Here is a 27,944-nt window from a genome sequence, read left to right as displayed (position 1 = left end):
TTATAACGCAGAAGCTGTTATGAGATGGATAGCATATCACAAGGATGCATCAACACCAATCTTGGTCAACAAATGCCTTGCCTCTTCCGACATTTCAACTTCTTGGCATCTGGTTTCCAAAATCTTATGGATTTCATCCTCTGTATAAGGATGGGTGGCAACAATACGCAGGCGATCAAGGAGATCAACAGAGATTCCGCGTGGGGATTTATAATTGTGCCTCTGGTGGTAGTTCTGTTGGTAGCAACAACTAATATCGAAGCCATCCCATTCTCCAAAGCTCGGTTCAAAAATGCAAAGGACACAATGTCGAGCATGTGCATCTCATCAATAAAGAGAACACCTGGAACAATCTCTGCCTTCCTTTCCTCAGTTCCTCCCTCCACTCAACAATAATCCAACTGAAATTGCGAGCAAAAATAGATAGCATACAATTCAAGTGCACCTATAAAAGAGGAATATTCAAAAGGTAAAAGATAGAACTCGACTTCTTTCACTGTGTTGCAAATACTAAACAAACTATCCAAAGTTTCTAGACTCGCGATCACATTACATGAATGTATGTTAGACACTGAAAATGAATGGCTCAAGATGCATTGAGAATAGAACAGAAATCATCATATTACTAAGCCAATTGGAATCAGCGGACGATCACTCCTCAATCTGCCTAATATTGCAACCAATTCTGCTCTCCTTTGCATAGGTTTCTTTGTCGATAGTGTGGAATTGCATTTAAAAGCTCTGCCAAGGACTTCAAACTGGCCAATGACCAAGCCCCCAGGTACTTTACAGTACATCCATAAGATGAACACAAACATGTACAAGATTATTGACACGAAAGAAAATATGCAATTTTTTTCTGCTAAAAGCAGAAAAAAATTATTTGTAGCAAGTAGCAAGATGTCGAAACATATTTTCTTGAAAGTAGCGATATTTCTCACGTATGCAACTAATTAAGGACTCAACAGCACTTGAATCTTCTGAAACCCAAGTGAGGCATGAGCCCAAGTGTTGAAAATATTTTAAAATTGCACAAAAAATTACATATGAGAAGCAAAAGTGTAACTGACGAGGGTGTTGACTAACACAACCTAAACAGCTTCCTCTGCCTGTTGTCCTTAGTTTCACCAAGAGTACATGTAACGCTGGGGGCTAAGGTCTTTCTAGCTACATTTCTAGTATTCTAAAAAGAATGCCAGCCAAACAATGGAAACTCCATAAATAAATAAAAACAGAGAGACAACAAAATGCATTACCTTTTCTTCTTTTGGAAACTCAAGTCCAACACACCAAGAAATATGGAGATAGAATGTTTTTATTCTTATAGCCTGCATAGCAACATGAAATCGTTGAGGAAAATTACCAGAAAGTTCAACTGATTTGTATTAAATCTAGCAAAAATGCTCTTGAGTATCACTTCAACAATTGGAGGTTCGATAATAGGAGATTTCACCACTTCAACTGGAAAAGAACAAACAGTCAAACATACACCAGAAGGCAAACTACATGAAAACAAGGCAAACGCGTTTTCTGGAATACATTATTCAGTTCCTGCTAGACTAGAGAACCTGCTTTCCAAATCTTCAGCCAAACCACCTCTGCCTGACTTGGACAGCCGTTTCAAAACTCTCACATACACTGAATAATCTGGTCTAAAACCCTTATTAATCATTTCGGTCAGAATATTTTGGGCAACAACTGCATTTCCTTCCTTCATATAAAGCCTTGCAAGCAAGCTGTACACTGAACTGCTCGAGCCACTGTCTTTAGCAGCTAAATCAACAACGTAATTATATGCTTCCTTATATCTCCGCAAGTTAAAATAACCCTTGACAAAGGCAGCATGTGTTGAAATGCGAGGTTTAATGCCCTCCAATATCATTCTATCAAATAACTGTCTTGCAAAATCAAGATTTCCAACTTTAAATAAGTAACAAATAAATATTTCATAGGTTATGCCATCAGGTTGACAATTCCTTTCTAGCATTTCTTCATACAGTTTAGTAGCTTCAGCAAATTTATAGTTCTTGCATAAGCTACTGAGCAGATAATTGTAAGTTTTGGCATCTGGGTCACACCCCACTAGCCTCATCTCATCAAGCATATCAACAGCTCTGCCAAAATTTCTTCTCCGACAAGTTTCTCTGACCATTATAATGTAATAACATCTCTTCCTCTCTGTTTTCTTCATCACAAACTCAGCCATTTCAAATAAACCCTTGACACTAAACATCTCAATCAAAGAAAGCACTCCAGTTGCCCGACACAGTCCACCAACTTTATTCAAAACCTCTACCACTTTGACAACAGAAGCCTTATTTGAAGATATAAACCCAAATGCCTTTTGGGTGAGACGAATTTCCTCCGATTGAAAGTCTTTCAAAATCTGAAGCATTGCAGGGTAATCACCTACCCGCCCACAATTATCAATAACCAAGCTACATATTTCATTCCCATAACTACCAATGGGTTGTGAATCCCTAATCCAATCAAAGAAACATAAAGCAGGTACCTTTTCAGAATTCAAAACCTCGAAAACCCGAGTAATGGAGGCAGAAGATAGACTTACATTCATGGAATTCAACTTGGACTTCAAATCATTCTCACCCATTCTGATCATATCAATAATTTCCAAAACTTGATTTGAAGTCTCATCCGGTCGAATCCCATCAATACCCACATTCCCAAATCGATTACCCTCATCGGAACCCGAAGCTCCTGGCGGTGAGGAAGATTCGAACACATCGGAAGGCGCAGTGGAAAATGGCTGAACGCGTCCGTGACATTGATGCTTGAGTGAGTAAATAGTCAGCAAAGATTGGGAATTTTGAGAAGATGGGGTTGACCCAAATAAGGAAATCAAGGAACTCAGAGAGGAGAAAGCAGCTTCTGTGTGGGGCAGATTTGAATTGGAGAAATTGCCAGGAGGAGAGGGCTCGTGTGAGACTAGGGTTTTGGGAGGAACAATGGGGGAATGAAATGGGGGTGTGGATTGTACTAAGAGAGAGTCGAGATTGTGAGGGTTGGAGAAACGCCTGAATATTTTCATGGTGGTAGGATGTTAAAGGTGAACACCGACTGAGCTCGCGACGGGGACAGGGAAGAGCTGCCAGAGGAGCAGGGTTTAGTGTTGGGATGTGAACTGTGGAGTCCGCCAGATTTTCAGAAGTGGGTTTGGCTTGGGTTTCAATTTTTATTTTAGTAAACTGCATTTTCGCCACCATAATTTTGGGTTATTTGCAAATGAGCCCTGAAATTTCTTTTTTTTTTTTCCTGAATTGTCGGATGTATTCAATTGGGATTTCGATAGATTTTAATTCTTTTAATGAATTTAGGGGTATTCAAAAATGATTTTAAGTGATTCTCTGAAATTCAATGTTTATTCAATCAGGATTTTAAGATAGTTTATTAAAATCCTTATAATTCTGAATGTATTCAATTAAAATTTGAATTTAAAGAATGTATTCAATTAGAATTTGAATTTAAAGAATTTGGAAAAGTTGAGCAATTAGAGAGAATTGGCACATTCACCAATATGCGAAGATTGAAACATCATGTCTCAATTCGCGAATGACTCTAAATCCATGTAAATAGTTAATTTTTTTTTCTTTTATAATTTTTTCTTGTCAAACAATACTTTTTATTAGATTAGATAGTAAATCAGCCACAGACGGAATTCGAACTCATGCCGTCATACAAGGGTTCAACACCTTTTCACCACTGTGGTAAGAAGCCACTTGTACTTCTCTCTCAAAAGTGTATTTTTCTTTTACGTATAAAAAATTTCAAATGCACACCGAGATTTATGAAACTCTCTATACACTCCTTTGAGATGGGGACATTGGTTCCAACTTCTCAACATCTAGAATAAACGAATTAGTTAGAAATAGAGATAATCTTCTGTCGTAGACAATATTTTTAAAATCTCTAGTCTTTAATCAGGCAGTTGTGAGGGGTCTAGCACCTAGAGGCATAGGTGGGGGGTTAGTCGTTTTCCGGTTAAGAAGATGTGAAAGCGTATCTATCTATGTATATAGAACTTCAGCCCAGGTCAGTTCCAACCCATGGTATAAAGCTCAGGTTTTGCTACGGTCACAGGGCGTAGTCCTCCTATATTAAGTCCCAAGGCCCATGCTACGGTCACTGGCAAACCCTCTCCTGTGGCAATACCCGCAATTCTCCCCTTGCACTACCATATGTATTGAGAATTACGCCTACTATTCATTCATATGAACTCCATGGTTTGTTGGCTAGAAATGTTAGATATTTATCATATAAAACATAATATATAAAACCATTGATTAAATTGTTTAGTACTTTAATGAATTTGATAGTACAAAATGAAAATTTAAGTGATTACGAGTTATTAATATTTTACAAAATATTTTTTGAAACTCGTATAAAGTTATAGTAAATTTTAAGAGAAATAATGGTGTGAAACATGTGGTATAATAAACATTGGCAAAGTGGAATAAGCTGGGTGCAGCGCCACACCAAATCCTAATATACATTGAGCCCATGTTAATTAGCAAGTTAGGTGGTGTAACTTGGAATTGGATCCCATTCGGATTTACTTTATAGAGATCCTGGGGATTCCCCATCTTAGTTATTTATCGTATATCATGAGGTAAAAAATTATTTGACTTTTTTTAATTTAAAATTAAACACAATAGCTTCTGACGAAGATTGTTGCATAATGTATGATGAACGGTTAGAACGTAGATCCCTACAAAATAGATCTAGAGAGGATCCTCTTCCGTATAACTTAATAAACATGGGATAAGCTGGGTGAAACTCTCCCTACTTTTTCCTCAATTCTTCTTCGTTGAACCAAAATTTGCAAAAGCATTTCTCTAATCATCCTTTGTCAAGTTTGAAAAACAGATGTTAAAAAAATAAAAATAAATAAAAATAAAATTTTGAATATAAATAAATAATTATTATTAGCACTTTAAAATTCTCATTTGAACTCTAAATTTTTTATATTCAAAAAGAAAAATACACTTATAAATAGGCAATATAAAAAATTTAAAGTGCTAATAAAAGTTTCATGTAAATGAGCCAAATGATTATGGATAATTTTATTCGAACCTATATAACATCTCTTTACACCCAGCTTACTCTCTACATCCATCTTATTTCCAATTAAGCTATTAATATCTCTTTAAACCCTAGTTTACTTTCTAAACTACCCTCATAATGTAAATTTATTTTTACACCAATTTATAAAAAAAACTCAAAATCAAAACATATGTTCCCTCATCTGACATTCTACTATCGGTCTGTCATTTTCCCTTAGCGGTTTGAATCTGGTGCTACTGCGATAAGGCTACTAGATTGAATCATCCATAATGAAACCATCCTTTTGCTTCATATTTTTTGCTGACCACATCCAGCTCTTAATTGAAATGAGTTCATTCGTTTATATATAGAATGAACTACAGCTTTAGACAAGCAATTTTACAACAGCATATAGGGCATGATAAAACTACTTATTTGGCTCACTAGCCTTCAATGGTGTACGAGGGTTCATTTGTTTATATAAATCAATTCATAACTTAGTTGAAAGGTTCAAAACTTCAAAGTTACCATTCATTCGTAAAAAAAAGAGCTTGCTCTCGGCTTAGGGTTTTAGCCAAATAGAACGTTCGAAAATGATTGCGTTATGGTAAATGTTTGATTATTGAATATGTGTTTATTGATAAATTTTAGTTTTATTGTTAATTTCATTTTGTATTTAATGGTAATTATAAAAATAGAGTAAAGAAGACAATTCACATTTAAAGGTTAAGTTGGGTGTAGAAAGAGATTTCATTTCAAATAAAATTTCTCAAAGAATTTTTTTTTTTTTTGGTAGATAACCCGAACACAAATAAAGCAAATGAAAAACTAAACAGAACATTTTCAATTTCTATATATAACAAAGTTCAAATGATACCGAACTCAATTCTAAATTGATAATGCTAGGAATATCAAATTTTAAATTAAATTTACAAACCAAATTATGTATCATTAATAGAAAATAAACACGTTAATCAACGCTTAAGTAATAATTTAATCATCAATTACCACATCATTTAGTTTGCAAATTTGATGTAAAAATTTAGTCTACTTAGCAATAATATAGTTCAAATTCGTTTTTAAAGAAAATCAAATTTAAGACATTTTCATTTATAAATAAAAAAAATATTATTAAACCGTAATACTATGTAAACATAATCCTGAATTGGAAAAAAATAGCAACGGCACATCGAATTTATCGGTGCGGGGAAAAGTGCATTCCGTCGGAAGACTCGCCCTTTTTCGCTCAATGTGAAAAGGCCTGAGGGGCAAAGAAGAATCTGGTCCACTCGCCCCGTCTAAAGCCTTTGGGCCTGCGGCACAGCACGTTTCCCACGCTTCTTCGTCAGGAAGAATCTGCGGAAAATAAATAAATTGGAGAACGTTGGGTGCGGTGCGCCTCTGTGACCAAATCAAAATCTCTCGTCTGCAAACCCTAACCCTAACCTCTCTCTCTCTCCAGATTTCTCGGGAAATGGCGTCGTTCGCCGAAGCTCCACCCGGAGATGCAAAGACCGGAGAGAAAATCTTCAAGACCAAGTGCGCCCAGTGCCATACTGTCGAGAAAGGCGCCGGTCACAAGCAGGGTAATCTTATCATCTCTCTCGCTCACCAAACCTCGTTTTTCCTTTTTGTTTGGTGATTGATTTGGATTATTTTCTTGATCTTGTTTGTAACTGACAATTGTAGCTCCTTATTTGCATTTGGTTTTCGGATTTGTGTATTTTGATTTTTGTTTCGATTTGGTTGTTTGGATTACGGATTGATCTTTGCCCGATCTGATCGATTTCGTTATTGGGTTATTCGTGTTTCCAATTTATATAGTTTTTTGTTCGGTTTCTGAGAAAATTGACGAAAGCGAGGATTTCAGTTGATGTTGGTTTACACCATCGGAAATGAGTGGTTCTAGCAGTTTTTAGGTTTAAAATGATTGGTCTAATATTATCAATCTTCCTTTCTTGTATTTGATTTTTGGATTTCGGTTACAAGTTATTTGTGTTTGTGCAAGTAATTCATAAATTCATCAACTTTCCTTTCCGTTTCTATGATTGTTAATTCGCAACTTGTGGGAGGAAAAGTTATGTTAGATCTTTAGGAGTATCTATGCTCTGGGATTTTGTATATATAGAAAGTTTTGATGCTACTCAGTATATAGGGGCACTATATATGATTCGTTAGATTGATGTGACGAGCTTGGTGATTGTATGATCTTGTGTTTATACTTTGGCGTTTATGCGAACTAGCTCGATTGCTCTGTTTTTCAATCTATTGGATTTCTACATGCATTATTTGCTAAGTTTCAGTTCAATTTGAGTTTATTAAAGTTGTTAACTTTCGATTGTTAAAACTTTCAGGACCTAATCTGAATGGACTTTTCGGGAGGCAGTCTGGTACAGGTGCTGGATACTCATACTCTGCTGCTAACAAGAACATGGCTGTGATTTGGGAGGAAAAGACCTTGTATGATTACTTGTTGAACCCCAAGAAGGTATGCAATTTTCTCTATTTGTTGTTCCTCATGACTGACGCGATTTCTTAGAGCTAGGTTCATACTAGCATTAGAGATAGACATAGATCATCACCTATCAATCATTCATGCTGACATGTAGGTGAGCTCAGTGATAGAAAAAAAATAGTTGAGATATACACGGTGCATAAAATGTGTATAGGTGGTACCTCTCACATAAAAGGACGGGTGGAAGTGTATGGGTCTGAACATCAGCACTCTTTTATTCTTAGACTGCGACTATCTCTTCATTTATAATTCTACGTAAATTCATTGTTCTTTCAAGATCTTAGAACGTTTCATGATATTTCAGGTTCTGTGTAGATGATGTAGGATCCCGTTGCATGTGTTAGGTAGTGATAGTTCATTGATGCGGACAATCCATATTGTAGACTGATCCGGTGTAATTGTTGTTATGCAGTACATTCCCGGAACTAAGATGGTGTTCCCTGGTCTGAAGAAGCCACAGGACCGTGCTGATCTCATTGCATATTTGAAGCAATCGACTGCTTAAACCTTTGCATTTTCCTAGTCCTCGATTCCCATTTTGCAGTATATGGAGGTGGTAACTTCACACAAGGCGGATAGTACTATTTTTTTGCCAATAAATCTTAAAAGGGCCGTTCGGGTCTGCAATTCTTGTTTGCATGTCTAGCTTGCTTTTTGTGTTTGTAGGAAGAGGTTGCTGTAATTGGCAACGCAACATTCAATTCAATTTAGAAGCTGTGACTATATCCTGTGAATTTGGCCAAAATGCCAGTTTTCCTGATGATAAATTTACTGCTACATTCGTAAAGTGTGTAGCAACAACTTATAATGGTCGCTACTCTTGCTGGTCACTCTTAATTTGTTTGCTTGGGTCAATATTTTACCCGTTGCTCTCTCAAATAAGGGAGGTTAGGCTCTAAATCGACGTTTACATGCATGATTTTTTTTTTTTTTGAACAAACTATTTACACTAAAGGAGTATAGTAGTTGCTTGAGTTTCATAATAGGCTAGTAATAATATGGTCAAAATTCATCTTTGGCGAGTATCGAACTTAAAACCTCACTTATGAGAAAATATGAATATTACTAGATTATAATACCAACTCACACGCACAGCATTTCACTGAAAGGAAAAGAAATCGCTCGCTCTGTGCTCAACGCATGACCTCGTTGTGCGCACTTTGACCCACATGCCTCTGGGTTCAAGGTACTTGAGCACACTGTCCAAGAGCAAAATAGCATGCAGTATAAGTGAGAAAATTGAGAACTCGACTTCTGCGTTTTCACCCATTGAATGTACAAAAGTAAAATAGCATGCAGATTAGCTTCTTTGCTAGAAATCGCACTTTTATTTCTGAAGGAATGTTACCGGTTTCTAATGTCTTTGCTCGAAAATTGCTTTATTCTAAACCCACACTTCAAACATTTCCTTAACTGCTATACATCTGTAACTCAAGTGACGATTATCATTTTTGTCAATTGAGATGCCTTCCCACAACATTCCCCAAAAGAAAAATGCAAATAGAACCCGAAAGCCACTATTGATTCGCGGAACTTTTGATTCAAGGTTTGGGCTGGGATGGCCGACGGAGTCCTGGAATCTGCAACACAACATATGATGTTAAAACGCCGGCAAACAGACCCATAAATTATACCTCAAAGGACATGGCACGATTTAGTACCAAAAAGAGACCTAAGCATCAGTTGATCATTATTAAAATAGATATGAACCTGCAAATTCCCATTTTTTATGCATCATATTATACGAATTTCGTCAAATAAAACAACAACAAAGTCTTTTCCACTAAATGGGGTCGACTGTATAAATCCTAAAACGCCATTGCGCTTGGTATTGTGTCACGTCTTCTATTAGATTCAAGTACTCCAATTCTTTTCTTAGAGTCTCTTTAAAGATCTTCCTCTACCCCTTCGGCCCTGAACCTTTGTCTCGTAGTTGCATCTTCTAATCAGACCGTTAGTAGGCCTTGGTTTTACATGTCCAAACCATTGTAACCGATTTTCTCTCATCTTTCCTTCAATTTTGGCTACTCCTCCTTTACCTCAAATATCCTCATTCCTAATCTTATCCTTTCTCATTTACCCATATATCCAACGAAGCATTCTCATCTTCGCTACTCATTTTATGTACGTGTTGGTGCTTCACCACCCAACATTCCATGTTGTAATGCATTGCTGGCCTTATTGCCGTCCTATAAAATTTTCCCTTAAGCTTTAGTGGCATACGACAGTCGCACAACACACCAGATGCATCCATCCAATTTGTATTCTATGGTTGAGGTCTCCATCCAACTCTCTGTTCCTTTGCAAGATAGAATCTAGGTAGCGAAAGTGGTCACTATTTGGTACTTCCTGATCTCCAATCCTCACCTCTAAGTTATTTGAGCCTCTGTTCGCACTGAACTTGCACTCCATATACTATCTTTGACCGACTTAGGCGAAGACCTTTAGATTCCAACATTTCTCTCCAAAGGTTAAGTTTCGCATTTACTCATTAAGTTTCATCTACATTATATCGTCTGTGAAAAGCATACACAAAGGAATATAATTTTGAAGATGTCCCGTTAACTCATCCATTATCAATGCAAAAAGGTAAGGACTTAAAGATGAGCCTTGATGTAACCAATTAGCATTTCCTATGCTTATAAGAGTTTCTTGGTCCTAAGAAAAAGGATATAGCCTAAGTAAATGTCTGCGGATAGAAGCATTGCCATTAATTGCAGTGTTTGTAGCAGCTTAAACGTCAGTCTTGAGTATGTAACTAAGAGCAGCCAACGGCACTTTGTCCTTCTTTGTATGACCTAAGCAAGCTATCCTATTGTTTTTCATTCTGAAGCCTATGTTTCTTGGATGGTTTTGAAGGGAAGAGTCCAAGAGAGAAGAGTAAGTGTAGGTGATTTGAGGAAGAGGAGAGTTGAGTCAAATGAGAGGAAGAGGGAGATTCACATGTAGAGCATTCTCTCGTACAAAGAAAATTATTTATTAATTTATTTTCTGAACGTCAGACGTATTCACAACCATTAGATGGTGGTTAGCTAAGGGCTAAAAAGTGTCCATATGTGGCTCCTGGACTGGACGAACGTATTTAAGGGTGGGACTCTGAATTTTGAAGGAATCAGAAGAGTTTCACGAATCAAAAATACCAAATACAACATATCTCCATATGTTATAATTATAAATTATACTTTCTATCAGGATGTGCATACCTCAACTCCACGAGGGCCTATGCGATTACGGGATATAAAATTAGTTACTAGCATTGCAAATTCATCAGGAACATCTTCCTGCAAAAATATGGGACATCAAAGCTCTAGTTAGCTTCTACGGATTATAAAGAGTAATTTTTTAGAAGACAAAAAAAATCCATGGAAGATAAACAGAATACATACTTGTATGGCATGCCCGGTATGTCTGATGACAACCATTTGGAACTTCCCTTGCATTTGGCCAATTGTCAGAGCTCTGCAACAAAAGAAAGAAAAACCCAGCCTACATCATTCCTTGAAAGCAGTCATGGTTCTTGACCCAAATAAATTAGATCATAGCAAGCAAGCACACACAAAAGATAACCAAGGAAATAGAAATATTCCATTAGCATGGAAGTGCCAAAATTTATCACTTACACGCAGTTCACAAATATAAGGTTATCTACCTAACCAGCTGATCAGTGCTATAACATTGTGTTTGTATGATATGTTTACACAAGGATAGTCACATAGCAGCAAGTAATATCAAAATATTGTGTAATCAAATACCGCGTATAGCATGCAAAATAAAGTGGATACTTAACTCCAATAAGAGCATTTGACAAGACAATATCACAAATATGGACTTGAAGGTTTTCCACATTTTTTTTATTTTAATACGAAAAAAAGGGAAATTACAATCGTTTCAGTAATTTATGAAATTTTCCAACACACTTGTATACAAGTTTCAACAAACCTCAAATCTTTCTCTTTTTCGACCCAAAAATACACTTTATGAATTACACAATTCCTCTTGGTAAGACAATGTGAGGAAATTGCTTATCTGTTTGTGTGTATGCAAAACGTTAAAAGTAGATGCCCTCCCATTCATGAAGATTTCCTTTCCTAGTTTGTCACGTGTCAAAAATTAAACCTATAGTGGGACCCAAATCATAAACCGCTATGCATGCCATAAAAGTGTTAATGTGCATACCATCTGCAAACAGTCAAAGTGTGATAACATAGAACATCTCTAAAGATTGTGTCATCACAAAATCGATATGATTAGACAGCATCATACTGATACTTTTTATCAAAGAAAATGATTTCATTTAAACTATATGAGCAGATTATTCTGGCAAGTCAAATGGAAAGAACCTGTCTAGTCGGTCTGTTCCAGCTAACAGCAGGATCTTTGGAACGGGAGATGACAAAAACTTTTCTGAAAGGCCTTCATACCTGTATTTGAGTAAATATATTCAACAGGAAATGATTTATGACACAAAAGTCAAACCAATCACAATGAGTAAAAGCATCTCCATGTATGATACTTAAATGAGTTTTATCACTATGCTACCATGGCTATCAAATATTATGAGACATAAGGATAGCTCAAAGTGATGCAGTTTCATTTACATCTCTAACTCCTCTATCCAAACCCAACTAGTGTAAATCTGAACAATATTGGTATGTGGGCCTGTTCGGCAAGGCTTCTCGAAGTTCTAAAAGAGCTTTCAGATAGCCAAAAGTATTTTTGATAGCCTTTAATAGAAATTTTAAAATGCTTTCTAAGTTGTGCACTTTCAGTGATTTCAGGAGAAGCACCAGGTGATTTTTTATAGAAATTTCCTAAATGCTTCTACTGAAAGTGTTTCCTACAGAAGCACCCTGAATCAGTCATATGAACAGGTTGTAACAAGAAGCAAGCCATGCTACATTCTTGATGCAGCAACCAAACAAGAAAACTGTACACAAGTATGCAGAATGAAATGTTCCAACCCATAAATGTTACATAGATGCCGGCAAGTCTGGTTTCAACTGAAATACGCACAACATGTAGTGACATGGACCCTGACCATTTGCCAAATTTTAAATGGATTAACAAGTAGTTTGAACATACCAGCTCTTCCAATATTGTTCTGTTTCTTCAAGTCGTGCTCTATATATGTAACTGCAGAACAATACCAAAACTGTGCCTGTTATGTACAGGACTAAGATTAACAGAGACTTGACTAAAGGAATACAACAATGGATCATGGGAGTGGATAAATTATCAGAATTTGCTAACAGGAATTTTAAAAGAGCAGTTACTAAAATACTTACCATTTCTTTGAATCATCATACTTTAATGTGGAAGGTATTGACACCCGAGCAGACTCAATGTTTCTTAAAGAACCTCCCCTCACACTCCATTCAATCTACAAAGGAATAAATTTTCAGTTTCGGCACAACAACTCATCCCCGTCCATTACCATTTTCATAACAACATGTATATTAAGGAAGCCATTTGGTTCTGACAAATTCCATTTTCCTTGTTTGCCCAACAATTTTATTCCACATTACTTTACTTCCCTTGAACATGAAAAAGTATAATAAATGCTTATGATCGTCCATGGATTTTAAATAGCTTTACTTCACATTGTAGCCAGGCATACCAAACGAGCAAAAAATGTAATTTTAAGAGTAAAGTCCACGATAAAACAGAAGGGGAAACTTCAATATCCTCCTTGAAGTTTGGGGCCAATTCCAGTGTCCATGTTTAACCTTTTTCTCTTTGGTGCTAAGAGAATGCTAACCTTTACATTTAATTTGACCACTGTTTCCCCTAAACTAAGTAAAATTTCAAAATGCCCTTTTCCTCAACCAAATCTGTTAATAGATCATTATGAATGTAACACGCTCGTGTTTTTCCATGGAAAAAATGGTAATTAGCAAATAAAACAATAAAACTGGTATCCTCCAATGCCCTACATAGCCTAGGAACTGCTGGCACTGACATCCGCAGCACCATCAGCATTGCCACAAGATGAAATCAAATGAAAGGTCTGTAAAAGTTGACAAAGGTGATCACCACAAGAACATGATTAAGTCCAATCATATTCAATGGGACTGGAATGGACTACATTTATGGTAGAGGATGTGTTTGCAGAAACCGGTTTTAGAACCAGTTGTTGGAATAATAATCTGCACCGTAGGACTAATGTGCAACAGTGGATGTGGAACTCACGTTAGTTTTGAGTTCTTAAAAGTTTAAGTCTTTTTGTTTTTAATTCATTAATCTAACATTTTTTTTTTCCTGGAAAGTCAGAAAAAAATTGCACAAATGTAATTGAATGGATTTGGTTGGCAGGAAGATTTAATGTTTAGGCTCTACATTAATCAAACCGGAGCCCAAGAAGAAATTGGTATTGACCCCTAAGTTCAAGGGTGCCCTTTGATATATTCCTTTAAAAGCCATAATGCCTTGATCACATTTACATCTGTGCATCTTGGCATTAAGAATCTTTGTGTTAATTTGTTCATCTTCTAGTGTGATGCCCTAATTGCAGTGCAAGTTTTGAACAAAATTGTGCTTCATGCCACTCAAGCACACTAGAACGTAAACAAAAGTCAGGAATTATTAGGGTTTCAAGACATTGTAGGTACCGCTTTTTCAATGCTTGAAAAATGCTGCGCCCTGCCTGATAGGATTTTCTGCATATGAACCAATGAAGCCAAAGCTGTACCCTGAAATGTTCACAAATGTCAGTGTAATTTGACTGCATGTATGCCACTAAAGGCAACTAGTCTCAAACAGATCTGAGATACTAATTTGTCAGTAACCAAACCTCTACAACATCAACAACAACCAGCCCAGCCAAACTAGACAATGCTTTCCTTGCAGCGATGTGCACAGCAACTGACCCTCCCATACTGTAGACAGTGATATAAGTCAGCAATGATTAATGTGAAAATTAGGAACACCGGGTATCCTTAGAGATTCATGGAAGTTAAAAAAAATTAGTAAATAAAGCTTAAGAAAATGCAATTGGGCATTGATATGCTCTTCTACAAAAAATTCACCAATAATATGCAATTGTCTATTCCTGCAACCGATAGCAGTATTATGATAATCAGCTACAGATTAATGATGATGAACGGAGCTTATATGTTTCGTGCTTTCAAGCCCAAAACATCAGGAGTACTCCATAAATGTGGTAATGTAAGTCGTCAAACAGAGAAAACCCACAAATTGATTACTGAGATCTTTTTTATACATTTAGTAAGTGTTAAATTCACTTCTCTCAAGACACACGCTGGAACTAAAGGTAATGTACTACGAAAATTTCAATGGAAACTAAATCATTAAAAAACTACAACCTGTGGCCAACAAGCACAATTGCAGGAGGGGAATCTCCATACATTGCTTTCACAACAGCTACAACATCATTGCACATAGTCTGCACATAAGAGAACTACCATTTAGTTGACTGGATACTTACAGAGGAATCACAGCTTAGAAGAGCAAATCATAATTTACGTTTAACAATCCAATTTTGACCGCCTTTACCTCAATAGAAAGATCGGTATCATTTTCGGTAGTTGATTTTCCATGTCCTCTCAAGTCCATGGCAACCACCCGAGCTTTCTCCTTAATTTTATTTGCTGACAAGGCAAATGAGAGCCTGCGCAAATAAATCATGTAATCTACCATAGCATAACAGATTTTCAAAGTATCCAAGCATAAAAATAAATACAATGTGCCGATCAAACTTAAACAGATGCGTGGGAAAATGTTAGCATTCAATATTCATGAAACTATGGGCTTATTCAAATTAAGTAAACCACAAAAAAGAGTTTATTACAACAAAATGTGATTACTTTCAAACTTCCCTGAGTTTATTATAACAGATGTTTCAGCTCAACCTGAACAACTGAAACCTGAAAAACCAAATAATCATTCAAACATACCCTGAGTAACCACCTCCGTGCAGACAGAAAACAACTGGTCCCTCCGTTCCTGCCGTGTATACATGAAAAACCTGAAACAACAAAAGGGTAACCACATTGGAAGATCATAAACACGTAGCGGAATCAGAAAATCCAAAATTCTACACAGACATCCTCACATCAGGCGAATCCGGAATGCTGATATCATCTTCTGTGTCGAAATACTCCTTCCAATCCAAAGCTGAGTACTTTTCTGAACTAGTCCTGCAACAACAACAGCATGTGAAAAAACATTGAACTGTGAAGCTCTCGAGACCCAGAAGTTGAAATTTGAAACTCACTGAGTGGGAGGGCGATCGGGACGAGCGGCAAAGGCAGAGAGAGGTCGGGGTTGTGGTGGCGGTTGTTGTTGTTGGTCGTCTTCGAGTGTGTCCTCCGGAAGCGAGGTGAGGTTTGAAGAATCCATGGCTGCAAAGATCGATTCGATCGGTGAGGTGTCAGTGTGGGACGAAATGAAAACCGGGCAAGACCCAACTCTCCGTTCGATGCGCCGGTGACTGATTGTTTTCTCCGGTTTTTACAGTTTCAACCCTGTCTTACAAACTTGATAAAAATAAAAATAAAATGAGTCAAGTTTAGAAATTAGAATTGTGGTTATCAACTTTCACCTTAGTTTAATTTTTGTTTTTAAATTAAAAAAAAAATTCCTTAATTGAGCTCAATTAAGTTGAAATTAGGCAGATCATCTATTTAAATAATATTTTATAAAAAAATTGAAGTGATTTTGATAATTATATTATTATTTAAGTATTAATTAACGCGCTTATTTTTTTATTAGTGATAGATTACATGATTTATAAATAGCATAAGACTAAAATTGTAGACAATTTGCAAACTAAATTATGTGTCACTGATAAAAATGAGTATCTTTATCAATGCTTAATAATCCAATAATTAACTTCTATATCATTTAGTTTACAAATTTACAAAATTAGTCTAAGGGTAATGCTAAATGACAAAATTTTATAAACTAAATGACATAGAAGTTGATAATTGGATTATTACTAAGTTTGATCCAACGTGCTTATTTATTATTAGTGACACATCACTTAATTTACAAATTTAGTCTACAAATTTAATCAACTTAACATTATTATAAAATATGGGACGCTTTGGATGCGTTCTCTAACTACTAATGTTTTTTTACTAAAACCCTTGTGCTTTTTAGTTTTTTATCGAAGTCCCTGATATTAATGTAATAATGTATTTCTATGTAGGTTATTATATTTTTAAAATAAAAGTGAAATTTCTAGTTATTTATATTAATGAAATTTTAAATAAAACCCATAATTTATGGGATTAAAAATATTAAAGATGAATTATACTCTCCAATATATTTTTTGTGTGTGTGTGTGTGTATATATATATATATATATATATACATGGATACATTCATAAAAACTAACCAAAAAATTATTGTACCAAAACATGGGTACGTTATTCAAAGACTAAAAAAAAAAAAAGATATTAGGCTTAATAACATTATTAAATTTCTTCTGTTAACTAGACATGGATACATTCTCAATTCAACGAAATAGAATGTACCCTTATAAGTTTAAAAAATAGATTAGAGAAAAGATTGAATGAATTTTATATAAAAAATGGTTACATTTTATATTAAAAAAAGGGTACATTTTTCATATAACAAATTGGTATATTTAAGAATGTGTACATATAAGATTAAAAAATTTTAATTTTTATTATAAATATTTAATGGGTACAAACTTATTCTAATTTTATTTTTTATTTTTTGGACATGTTGGAATTGAAAATTAATTAGGAGTTTAATAAGGGTGTAAGTATTAAAACTCTAAATCGGTTACTAATTTTTATTATAAAAGTTATGTAACTTACATCTAATTCATTAAATTGATAAGGTTTTAATCAATGAACATTAAAAATTAGGAACCTAATACTAATTTTTTCATAAAATATAGGTAATTGGAACAATAAGAGCATATATTTGTGAGAGCAGGGGCTTGTGGTTTTTATACTACAAAATTTGGATTACCCTATAAGAATACAAGACCAAATCCTTGTACGAGTTCTATTCTTAAGCTTATTAACACAGAGTTTCAATCCAAACCATAGTCGAATTAACTCTCATAAACATATTAAGACTTCTTTATAGTAATCTGAGACAACAAGGATTATTACCAAACCGTATGAATCACACTCATACTTTAACATTCTCCCACTTGAGTATGATTCATAACAGTGAATAATCATCTCAAATTCAATTTAAAGGTGATCACATAAGTCATTCTTCAACACACTAGTACATAGACACAACCAGCTCACATAAACCAAAACACTAAATTTATAATTGCCTCTGCAACACAACATACATATTTAACTTACAAATCACAATGTCCAGTTCATGTTCATAGCAATGTATCTACGCTCAAGAGTAAACCAAGAAGTATACTCCCACTCATATAGACCAAAATTGATATAAAAAATACCAAACATTCTTGACAATAGGGCTGTCAACATAAAATTATTCATAATTGTATGAATAGCACAACTATATCAATCAACAGCTTTATCATATCACCAAATCTTCTGGATAACAAAAGCTTAACCTCACATCCAACTTACTTATGCATTTTAAAGTATTGAACTTAAAGAATCTTTTCTGTTACCTCGCAGAATTAACTCAAAAGTCACAACAAACTTAATTTGCACTTTGTAATTATGCGAACCAATATAGCAAAACCAAACCAATTTGCTCCCACTTATCTAGGCCATACTTAACACAACCAAGTTAAGTATAAGTTAATAACAGCTATATTAACTAAAAATCATTCCAATACAATGAATGACTAATTAGAATAAGCGATATAATTAATAGGATCCTTCTCATTACTTAAACAATTTAAGTAACACAAATAATTCAACCAATTGCTTCAATAAAACCATAAACTGATTTTTAAGCATCCAAATGAATTATAATGGCCTGCCTAAATACTCATAGCCTTATGCTTACATTCGAACATGGGGTGCTTCGAGGTGCTGGTGTGGTTATACGCAGCGACCCTGGCGAGTTCATGCATGTGCAAGCTACAGATCAATCGCAGCGTTGTCTTGGATTTAGTTCGCTAATGATTATTTTTACTATTTGCTTTTCTATATCAAATAGCTACACATCGTCTGTTCAATGTCACAGGTTGAAATACTCAAACATTCTTTGCCAGACATTGAAGAACATCTTATGGGGAATAAAATAAGCACAATAAAGGTGTGCCGTCTGAACTCTTGGTGCTTGTTTTATGTCCATTTAGTAACTTGAGCTAACGTGACAAATAAGTTAGGTTACATGTGTTTGATATCGTTGTCATAACTTCTACCGGTGTTATAATTATGCTATATATGTGTATGTATATGATGTGTATAAGTATAGAGGAGTTTTCACCTGCACAATGTCATCTGTCTGCTGATTTCACAGGTGATCAATGGGACGATGAATGACATTGCAACATCAGGCAGCGCCTTGTAGGTGATCTTTTTTCTTTTTTTTTTTTTTTTGTATATATACACCTATTAACATCTAATTACGTATTTGTGTATGAATGCATGCTTGTATGTGTGTTACTTAGAATGGAATAGAGTACCAGCTACCTGAGAATAGGGTATGATCTGACACTGCTATTTTCAGAATGTAAAAGTTGAAACGAAAAAAAAATGACAGAATGTTGGAATACATTACAAGCTCAGTTAGGCTTTACAAAATCCAAAATCTTTATGAACGAGTAGTTAAATCTGTAAATAGGAAAGAAAAATATGCAATGGTAGGCTCATCTCAAATCATTATCTCATTCTCTTAACGAAAAAATTTAGGGGTTTCAATTTTTTTTTCTTTTACGCGAGGTTTTCTTCTTAATTGCACATATATATTTCAAACAACTTAGTGCATTTTGACCGTATAATTAACTATGCTTTTGTCTTCTTTCTTTGCCAGACTGCATCATCTTTTGCAGTTCAGGGATTTGATTATTTGCAACTTCTGAATCTGGAAGACAACTGTATAGCTGATTGGAATGAAATCTTGAAACTTTCTCACCTAAAAAGGTTAGCAAGAATTTGTTTTTTCTTCCCCAACAGTAATTAGTATAGAACTTGAAGTAGGTTTTGGGATGTCTTGGCTTTATGATGGAAAGAGAGATTTATCTACATCTTTTTGGGGCTGCCCTTATAGTATAAGTTTGTGCATGAGCTACTTTGTGGTTAGCCGGGCTATTACTTACTCCGTAGCATGATGGTAGAAGTCATCTTCTGATGGTTGAGCGGGTACAATTCTTACTCTTAAAAACAGTGGTCCGGTCGTAGTGTAGAGGTTGTTAGGATTCAGGAAACCTCTATCTCACACCCGTTGGCAGGAGGTATAAAATTTCTAGTTCAGGTTATTGACCTCTGCCAAAAATAAAGACATCATAGGATGCTAGCAAGTTGGTTGGTAAATGCTTTGAGTAGAAAAAGAGCTACAAGGGAAAAATGCTCCTCGGTTCTGATGTTGCTGTATTTTCTTTACAATTTTAACAAAGTGTTTTATTCATCCAGCTCGGAGCAGCTTCATTTGAGCAATAACAATTTGAACCGAGTCTGATGATGGCATGATGCATGAACTACTAAATGGTTATGAATCACCCCAGAAAAACCATAAGCCATTTCAAAATTTGCGTTGCCTTCTTCTTGGCAACTTATCACAACTTTTCTATAAGCCCTCATGCAACCTTCACTTGCTACTTGTGTAGTGATTTATTGCTTATTCATTATATGCTCCAGGAGGCAACAACATTGAGGATCTTCTGTTGACTCGCTAAACTCATTCCCACAACTGGGGGTAAGATTTTTTATGACAACAATCGTCATTCATGTTATTAGGCCGGTGATTTTCAATGAGATGCATGCTGCACTTTTTTCTGCAATATAAATTGAACCTGGTCCTGCCTGTACTCACCATATTGAATTAAAAGTGTGCAGATGGTAGATTGTGCATGCATGCATACATACATACATATACTATCTGTTCCATGTCCTCTAGCTACATTACCATTCTATATCCTCCAACGTCTTCCAATTTCCTTGTACAGATATTGGGTTATTTTGATTGGTAGTTAGTTTATAGTTTATAATCAAGGTCAGTCTACACCCGACCGAGGGAAAAAAGGAAAGAGCTATCTGCACTGTGCCATATTAGGATTGTTTCTTCTCTTGCTTGCTCCTCGCACGACACTTGAGCCTAATATTTGAAGTTTGATACCAAAAAAGGAAAAGTTGTATTTTTTGTTGTTAAGTATAATAGGAACAACTTAACATATTCCTTTTTGTTGGGTTCAACTACCTATCCTTTTAGGAGTTGAACTCGCAACCTTACACTTAACAAAGTGGAGACTCGGGAGAGGTACGACCCCTAGATGCACACATCTTTCAACATGGGTAACTTTTCAGTTCTTATCAATTATTGGATTATTTTCTTCTCTTTGAGTTTTTGTTAGTAAAATCAGTCTGCTTCTCCTCTTGATCTTTGACATAATATAATTCGCACAAATCTATGTTTTGGGTAATTTCCTATCTCATTATATTATCTGGTTTGCTTCTTTTTCTGTTTTCAAAGGATATCAGGCTTTCTGACAATCCAGTGGCCGACCCTGGGCAAGGTGGTTTCCCAAGATTTGATTTGGTCGCCCGTTTAGCTAAGGTTGAAATGTTGAACGGGAGTGAGGCAAACCTTGAAGTACCATGTGCTCCAGATTTTCTTCTTTGCCTATATAATAATCTGATACTGAGTGTCTAACATATCTTTGAGGTAAGTTCTCGTGAAATAAAAGAGTCAGAGATTCGGTATGTCTCATTCTTCTCATGTCACCTTAAGCTTTTGTAGTACCAGTAATGCACACTTTCATGAAGAACCTTTAGGTTTCTGTAGTCCTGCATATTCATGATAGGAGATTGCTTCTTTATTCGTCAGGACCTGTTCAGGCTCTCTGCATATCAATTATATTTGTTGTATTCAGTGATTCATAGCTTTCTGAGAGCCTCGAACTGAATATTTACCTTCGTCATAAACGCATGCATTACCTTTTGTTCTTTTAAAGTTAACTAAATCAGTCGGTACCTTAATATAGTTTCGTTTGTACTATGCATACATTGGTAATAACTGATAAGGGATCATAAACTGCATAACTTACAAAATTACAATAATATGAGGAGTACAATAGTTGTTATTGCACGGTAGCATTCCCTAAAATCCTGGTTCACAAAATTATGATGTCTTGATGGCGACTGTGGAATGGATGATTTTGTTATCAACGGACCCAAGTAAGTTATGTGCAGGCAATTGATTCATATGTGAATTAATTTTCTTTAAACTGTAATTATATTGGAGTGCAGGTATGTTCGATTAGTTATGTCAAAAATGCAAGGAAATGCCAAAGATATCCAGTGGCTTCATCCCAGGTATCTTGTTCTCTTTATATCAGTTTATGTGGACTCATTACTTCTTGTGCAAGAGCATTGTTGCTTGCATTGTGAGTTCAGTGTTTCAGATTACTGTAACTGACTGGTTTCGGTTGTCTTTTGAAATTGTGAGTTCAAACTCCATTGAATTATCCAAAAATTTTCTTTCTGAAAGAGCATCAAACCCTAGCTTCACTGGCGCTGCCGGCCCTTGCTATGGCTTGGGCTGGCGCACCCTCTCCTCTCCTCCTCCTAGCCTCTTCCCCACCCTCCTACACCTTCCACAACCATCTTTCTTGCTGTCCTTTTCTTCTTTCTTCCTTTCCCCCACCCTCTTTTGGCTCTCACTGGTCCAAATCGGCTTTGCCGGTTTGTGGGTCCTTGGCATGCCTTTTCGACGGTCATCGCAGCTTAGATCTCTCCCTACTTCTCACCCAGAAGCTGCTCACTGCCTCCCCCTTGTCCCCTCACCTTTTCACCCATTTTTTCTTCCTTCCTCTTGCTCCCACTCTTAATTTCCAACCCATAATCATGATTCAAATCTTGGAGTTTTGGGCTCTATTTTGACACAAGACCCAACCCTCCCAGCCCATTGCCGAACCGGCTTGCTAGAAAATTTGGGCGAAGTGTAGAACGATTCACTTTCGGAATTAGGGTGTTTTACACACCCCCTTTGCCCTTCCCTCTCGTCCTGTTACGTTTTGTGACCTTCCTTGCAGGTGTGGATGTGGAGGCTTTGTTTCTTTGTGGATGGATTTTGCACAATACTCTCATATCTAGTTTATGGTTTGGAGTTCTCTTTTTCTTTTAGGGCCACAGATTTTTTGTTGTGGAAGCAGCGGCGGCAACGACGGTCTTTTGAATGCTGAAGATTAGGGTTTTTGTTGCTTTTCTGCTATTACTACCTATGGGCCTAATGATGTATGGGCCTCCCTTTGTGTTTTGGGTTGGTGCTCTACTTTGCTTATCTGTTTTATCTTTTATGTCTTGCTTTGTTTTATGTAAGGCTTTGTGTTTTGTTTGGACCTAGGCCCATCTTTCACAAATTGTAATTTCCCTTACATTAATAGAATGTTTCTTCGACCAAAAAAAAATAAAAATAAAAATAAAAATCTCCATTGAATTAACCAAACTACTTAATTGGCGGGGTATACTTTAATAGCTTAGGCATATGACCATATTTTTGCATGTTGAAACACAATTGCTGAGGGATCGGGTGAGAGCTGAGGCAAACATAACAATTTACCTGTCCTAAACTCCCTTTAGATATTCATATGCCCCCTTGAATATGTGCATTCGAGTGCCTTGGGTTTGGGACATTAATGCCATTATATTTATATATCTCTACCAAGAATGTTATCCCTTGATATTTGAATCAGTAATTCAGTTCTGTTTTCGTAAACCTATGCTTTGTTAAAGGTTTGCGGAGCTTAAGGTTTTTCATGGAATTGAGGATGAAAAGCCATTGGTTGGAACAGCAGGCCCTCAGGAAATGTCTTCAGGACTTCTGTGTAGGAACTTTAGTACATTTTATTAGCTTCTTTCGTGGACTAACAATCATGACATTCAAACGAATTTACAAAATTATGCAGCTATTACTCTCAAATGTGTGGGAGCATCTATTGGTGAGAAACCATCATTGGTGAAGAAACTTCCACCACAACAGTTATAGTCCCCCATACACACTCTCTCTCGAATTACCTGTCGTGTTGGATGTATAATCCTTGAAACTGCACATTTTTTCTTAGGTTGGAAAGCTAAAAGTACTTTGTGAAAGTTTTTTCAAGCTGAAGTCTATCAAGCTAAAACTGTTTCTCAAAGAAGAGGTTCGCTCTCCCTATAACGCAATATTTTTGTCATTGTTGACTACCACTTGCTTTTGATGGAAAAGTTGTCACACACACGAACATTCTTCTGTCTTCTCTGTTTGAGAAAGAGACAAATTTATTGCTAACAAATTTAAACACTCCAAAACTCGAAACATATTTAGAACCAAAAGAGAAGCTCTAAATTACCCTCAGTATAAAATAAATCTAACTCGCTAACATCTTCAATTGGTCCATGGAATAAGTACCATGCATGCACAGTTGCTACCTCCACTGCCTTGTAATTCAAGCTAAAAAATTGCTTGCTACAACGATTGCTCCAAAAAAATAGAAATCTATTGCCAGTATAAATCACTTTCTCGCTCCTGCAGTAATTATCTTTTACCTAAATTGTCAGGGTTCTCCTTTGCCAATGTTGCTTGATGATGAAATGGCAACTTTGACAGACCTTGGGATTGGAAATGAATCAACAATTCTTGTAGATGAAGAGAGTTAAGAGAAGTATCTGCAGCGAAACTCCTTATATGTGGTCGGTTTTTAACTGTCGGTGCACCCCAAGTCCTTTCCTTTATTTTCCCTACTATTGTGATTATTTACTTGACAACTTGGATTGTTACCGTTAGATTTTCAAGCCGCATCTGCTTAACAGCAAAGATCAAGTTTTGAGCCATGCAGAAGCAAGATAGCTACTGCCAGTGTGTTATTTGAAGCATTTTCAAACTATCTACTGCTGCTGTCAATCCATGAAACAGCTATGTAGGCCGTAGGTGACTTGATTTGAGTTTTACGATTGGTCATTGTTTAATATAATTGAATCAATAATTATTCAAATCACCTAGATTAATTCTGAGTCACATTGGCGATCTGCTAAGTATCATTGCCTATGTTGCTTATTGACCCGACGCAACTTCGTAATATTATTTTCTATCTTCTCTTTTCCTTAATTTTTCATGGTTACCAAGTTAAACTTACCATTGTTTTCTCTTGAGTTAAAGTTTTGATCAAGCAGAGCTAAACTCGTAAAAATATCGATATAATTTTTTTCGATTAGCATGGTCCCTTCATTTATCTTCGAAACTCAAATATGCTTCCTAACCATTGACTAGTTTGTTTGTTTTCGGTCGCAAGACTAGTTAGTTTTGTCGGTTGCTCTCCTTGAGGGGTTTAGCTTTATGTTCCTTTTGGCCAAGTGTTCCCTTCCTGTTCCTTTTTAATAAGTTTCTCATTCCGTCGAGGAACTATTGAAGAGTATATTAGAAGGGAATGTAATACAAAGTTTGAGTCAAATATATCGCTTCAGTTATTTGCCTGTAAAAAATAAAAAATACTATACTTACTACATATTTATACCATCATTTGTATCATCTCTCTGATAGAGATAGGACCCACATCTGTTGACGGACCCTACCTCTATTAGAGAGATGATACAAACGATGCTACAAATAGGTGGTAAGTGTAGCATTACTCATAAAAAATTTGTCGCCCTAAGGGATGAGGCAAGTAGCTAGGAAAAGGGATACAAAAATGACTTGGTTAATTGTTTGAATATATGTGTTATTTCATTTCATAGGAAGAACATGTTGATCATGAGTCAATATTAGGAAAAAAAGGAATGTAAATAATAGGAGTCCTTTTTAAGTAGGTTTGTATTAAAGCTTTTGTTTCCTTGTGGAACTTAGATTTGTACATATATATATATATTTCAGAATAAGTAATACAAAAGATATTCCGGTAAAAGTTCTATTTGGTATCAGAGCAAAAAAACCCTAGTTTTCTTTTCCGCTGTGCTTGGTTGACCTAATTTCTGCAAATCTTCTGTAGAAAAACAGTGTTGCAGTGTGGGTGTGGTACCGCTGTGTATTGCTATGCTGCTGTGTATTACTGCTGTGTATTGTTGCCGTGTGTGTGCAGTCTGCTTCTGTCTATTGTTGTGCCTTGCTGCTGCCGTGCTTTGCTGCTGTGCAGTCTGCTGCTGCACTTGTCAGTTGCTTGTCTGTTCTACGGTATTGGTGTGTTCTCTACACAGTTTTGTCTGTGTGTGGTGTGGTTGCGTGTCCTGCACAGTTTTTTGCCTGTGTGGTGTGGTTGCGTGTACGTATATTTTTTTTTGGGTTGATTTGGTGATTTGGTGAGCAAAACCGAATGGACTCAGGAGGCAGTGGCGTGATGCAGTTAGAGGGCAGTAACTCAACCAACAATCAAGTCGTGAATCCTATCGTTATTCAGAGTGATGCGTCTGCTGTACCCAATACCGTGAAGTTAAATGGATCAAATTATCCTCTTTGGTCCAAGGTTTTGGAGATGCACATCGCTGGACGCGGTAAGAAGGGCTTTGTGACTGGGAGTATCAAGGAGCCGGCTGAGGCTAGTGCTGAGTATGAGACATGGGAGACAGGGAATGCAATAGTAAAAGGGTGGTTGATCAACTCCATGGAACCTACTATTATGGGTTTTTTCATTCACCTACGTACCGCTAAAGAAGTGTGGGAAGAGGTAGCTCGGACCTACTATGATGGGTCAGATATTTCTCAGATTTATGAATTAAAGGTTAAATCGTTCAGACTCCGTCAAGAGGGTCGGCCAGTTGGTGTGTATTATGTTGATCTCAAGTCCGTTTGGCAGGAGTTAGATCAGCGGAGACCAATCCGGATGGTATGTGCTGTGGATCTCAAGACGCTTCGAGAAGAAGTTCAGATTGATCGTGTGTACGCGTTTTTGGCGGGATTGGATGATGTGTTTGATAAAGTGTGTAGTGATATTTTACGTACTCAACCTTTACCTTCTGTTGATGAGGTGTTTTCTGTTGTTCGACGTGAAGCTCAACGACATGCTACCATGATGGGTAGAAGTAACAATCAAGGAGGGTTGCCGTCCATGGCAATGATCTCTCGGCCGGCTGGTATAAATCGTTCTAGTAATTCTTCTAATCAATCTTTAAATTCTCGTCCCTTCAACCGAGAAAATAAAGATGATTTGAAGTGTACTTTCTGTGGACAAACCCGTCATACTGAGGATACATGCTTTACTAAGCATGGAGTGCCTGATTGGTTCCCAGAGTTAAAGAAAAAATTGCGTGCCAAGGAGTGTGGAGCAGCCGGGTTCACAGGAGGTCGTGCCTCCCTTGCTGCGGCTACACCCGCTGTTCAGGAAGCCGTGCCTAGCCCCAGTGACTCTGGTCAAAATTTGTTGACTCGTAGTGGTCATTAGGGCTCAATAGTGGCAAGACTAACTGTGAGATAACATGCGGCACTGGATTGTCCAGTGGTGAGGAAGGCAATGAGTTGTCTAGTGGCGTCAACTCGTCCCTTGCAAGGCTTTCAACATTGTTTTCATGTGAATGATCACTACTTGTCTCCAAGACATTGCCACTTAATTCAACGTCATTCACATCACTATTTTCTTGTGAATGATCACCACTTGTTTCCGAGTCATCACCACTTAATTCTAAATCATTCACAATATCTGTATCCGGAATTGTATAAAAAAGAGTTTAAACTTCTAGTGATTATCCCCATGAAGTGAAGAATTGGGATTGGCAAAGTACATCTCATGTTCATGAAATGCAACATCCATAGTAATAAACAGCTTTTTTGTTAGAGGGTGATAACATTGATATCTTTTTTTACTGAAGGCATATCCCGCAAACACACATCGTAAGACCCGAGGTTCAAGCTTACTCATCTACTGTTTGTGGAGATAAACAACGGCCACACAGCCAAACACGTGAGGTGGAAGACTGGGGATTACACGAGCATCAACATGTGAAGAAAGAGCTTGAAGTGGTGTCTGAAAATCAACTGATTGAAAGGGAACACGATTAATAAGATACGCATCTGAAGTGAGAGCTTCTCCCCAGTAGGATAAAGGGAGATGTGCCTTGAGCAAGGAAGCACGAACAACCTCTAGAAGTTGACGGTTCTTGCATTCGGCAACTCCATTTTGTTGTGGAGTGTATGGGCATGTAGTTTAATGAACAATACTATGATGATCAAGAAAGGCACGAAGTTCAGAGTTCACATACTCGCCACCATTATCACTCCTCAGAACCTGTATTTTTTATTTATATTGTACTTGCAGCATTTTGTGAAATCGTTGAAACAAAGAAGGAACTTCACTTTTGGACTTCATTAA

The 27,944-nt window shown here is 36.5% G+C and overlaps 3 protein-coding genes and 1 pseudogene across 5 annotated transcripts; 2 read left to right on the top strand and 2 right to left on the bottom strand.

Annotated features, from left to right (window-relative positions):
- Window positions 1-36: 36 nt before the first annotated feature.
- On the bottom strand, window positions 37-3,049 carry LOC103928187 (pentatricopeptide repeat-containing protein At3g04760, chloroplastic-like). Its single transcript, XM_048581753.1, has 4 exons — window positions 1,603-3,049; window positions 1,364-1,461; window positions 344-445; window positions 37-234 (listed from the first exon to the last, which is right to left on the bottom strand). Exons 1-4 carry the CDS (start codon window positions 3,047-3,049, stop codon window positions 37-39), a joined length of 1,845 nt encoding a protein of 614 aa, XP_048437710.1.
- Window positions 3,050-6,329: 3,280 nt separating this feature from the next.
- On the top strand, window positions 6,330-8,393 carry LOC103928188 (cytochrome c). Of its 3 annotated transcripts, none has more exons than XM_048581553.1 (4): window positions 6,330-6,449; window positions 6,524-6,647; window positions 7,416-7,549; window positions 7,989-8,393. In XM_048581553.1, the coding sequence occupies exons 2-4, from the start codon at window positions 6,536-6,538 to the stop codon at window positions 8,079-8,081; spliced, it is 339 nt and encodes a 112-aa protein (XP_048437510.1). In that variant the 5' UTR covers window positions 6,330-6,449; window positions 6,524-6,535; the 3' UTR covers window positions 8,082-8,393. The 3 variants fall into 3 exon arrangements, with proteins under 3 accessions (XP_048437510.1, XP_048437511.1, XP_009335468.1); XM_048581554.1 differs by having other exon boundaries at window positions 6,436-6,454; XM_009337193.3 differs by lacking the exon at window positions 6,330-6,449 and having other exon boundaries at window positions 6,497-6,647.
- A 491-nt stretch (window positions 8,394-8,884) lies between these two features.
- LOC103928189 (protein phosphatase methylesterase 1) lies at window positions 8,885-16,014 on the bottom strand. The gene is made up of 13 exons (XM_009337194.3): window positions 15,810-16,014; window positions 15,648-15,732; window positions 15,490-15,560; window positions 15,089-15,203; window positions 14,899-14,978; window positions 14,367-14,451; window positions 14,185-14,265; window positions 12,862-12,956; window positions 12,659-12,709; window positions 11,917-11,997; window positions 10,963-11,035; window positions 10,780-10,857; window positions 8,885-9,156 (listed from the first exon to the last, which is right to left on the bottom strand). The coding sequence occupies exons 1-13, from the start codon at window positions 15,932-15,934 to the stop codon at window positions 9,118-9,120; spliced, it is 1,059 nt and encodes a 352-aa protein (XP_009335469.2). The 5' UTR covers window positions 15,935-16,014; the 3' UTR covers window positions 8,885-9,117.
- A 2,511-nt stretch (window positions 16,015-18,525) lies between these two features.
- On the top strand, window positions 18,526-24,309 carry LOC103928210 (annotated as a pseudogene).
- Window positions 24,310-27,944: the final 3,635 nt, after the last annotated feature.

Source organism: the organism of the source record quoted next, unplaced genomic scaffold (genome assembly GCF_019419815.1).
Source record: "Pyrus x bretschneideri cultivar Hongxiangsu unplaced genomic scaffold, Pyrus_bretschneideri_v1 Contig17, whole genome shotgun sequence".
Classification (NCBI taxonomy): domain Eukaryota; kingdom Viridiplantae; phylum Streptophyta; class Magnoliopsida; order Rosales; family Rosaceae; genus Pyrus; species Pyrus x bretschneideri.
The sequence above is the reverse complement of the archived record's forward strand: the minus strand, read 5'-3'. Positions and strand labels throughout refer to the sequence as shown.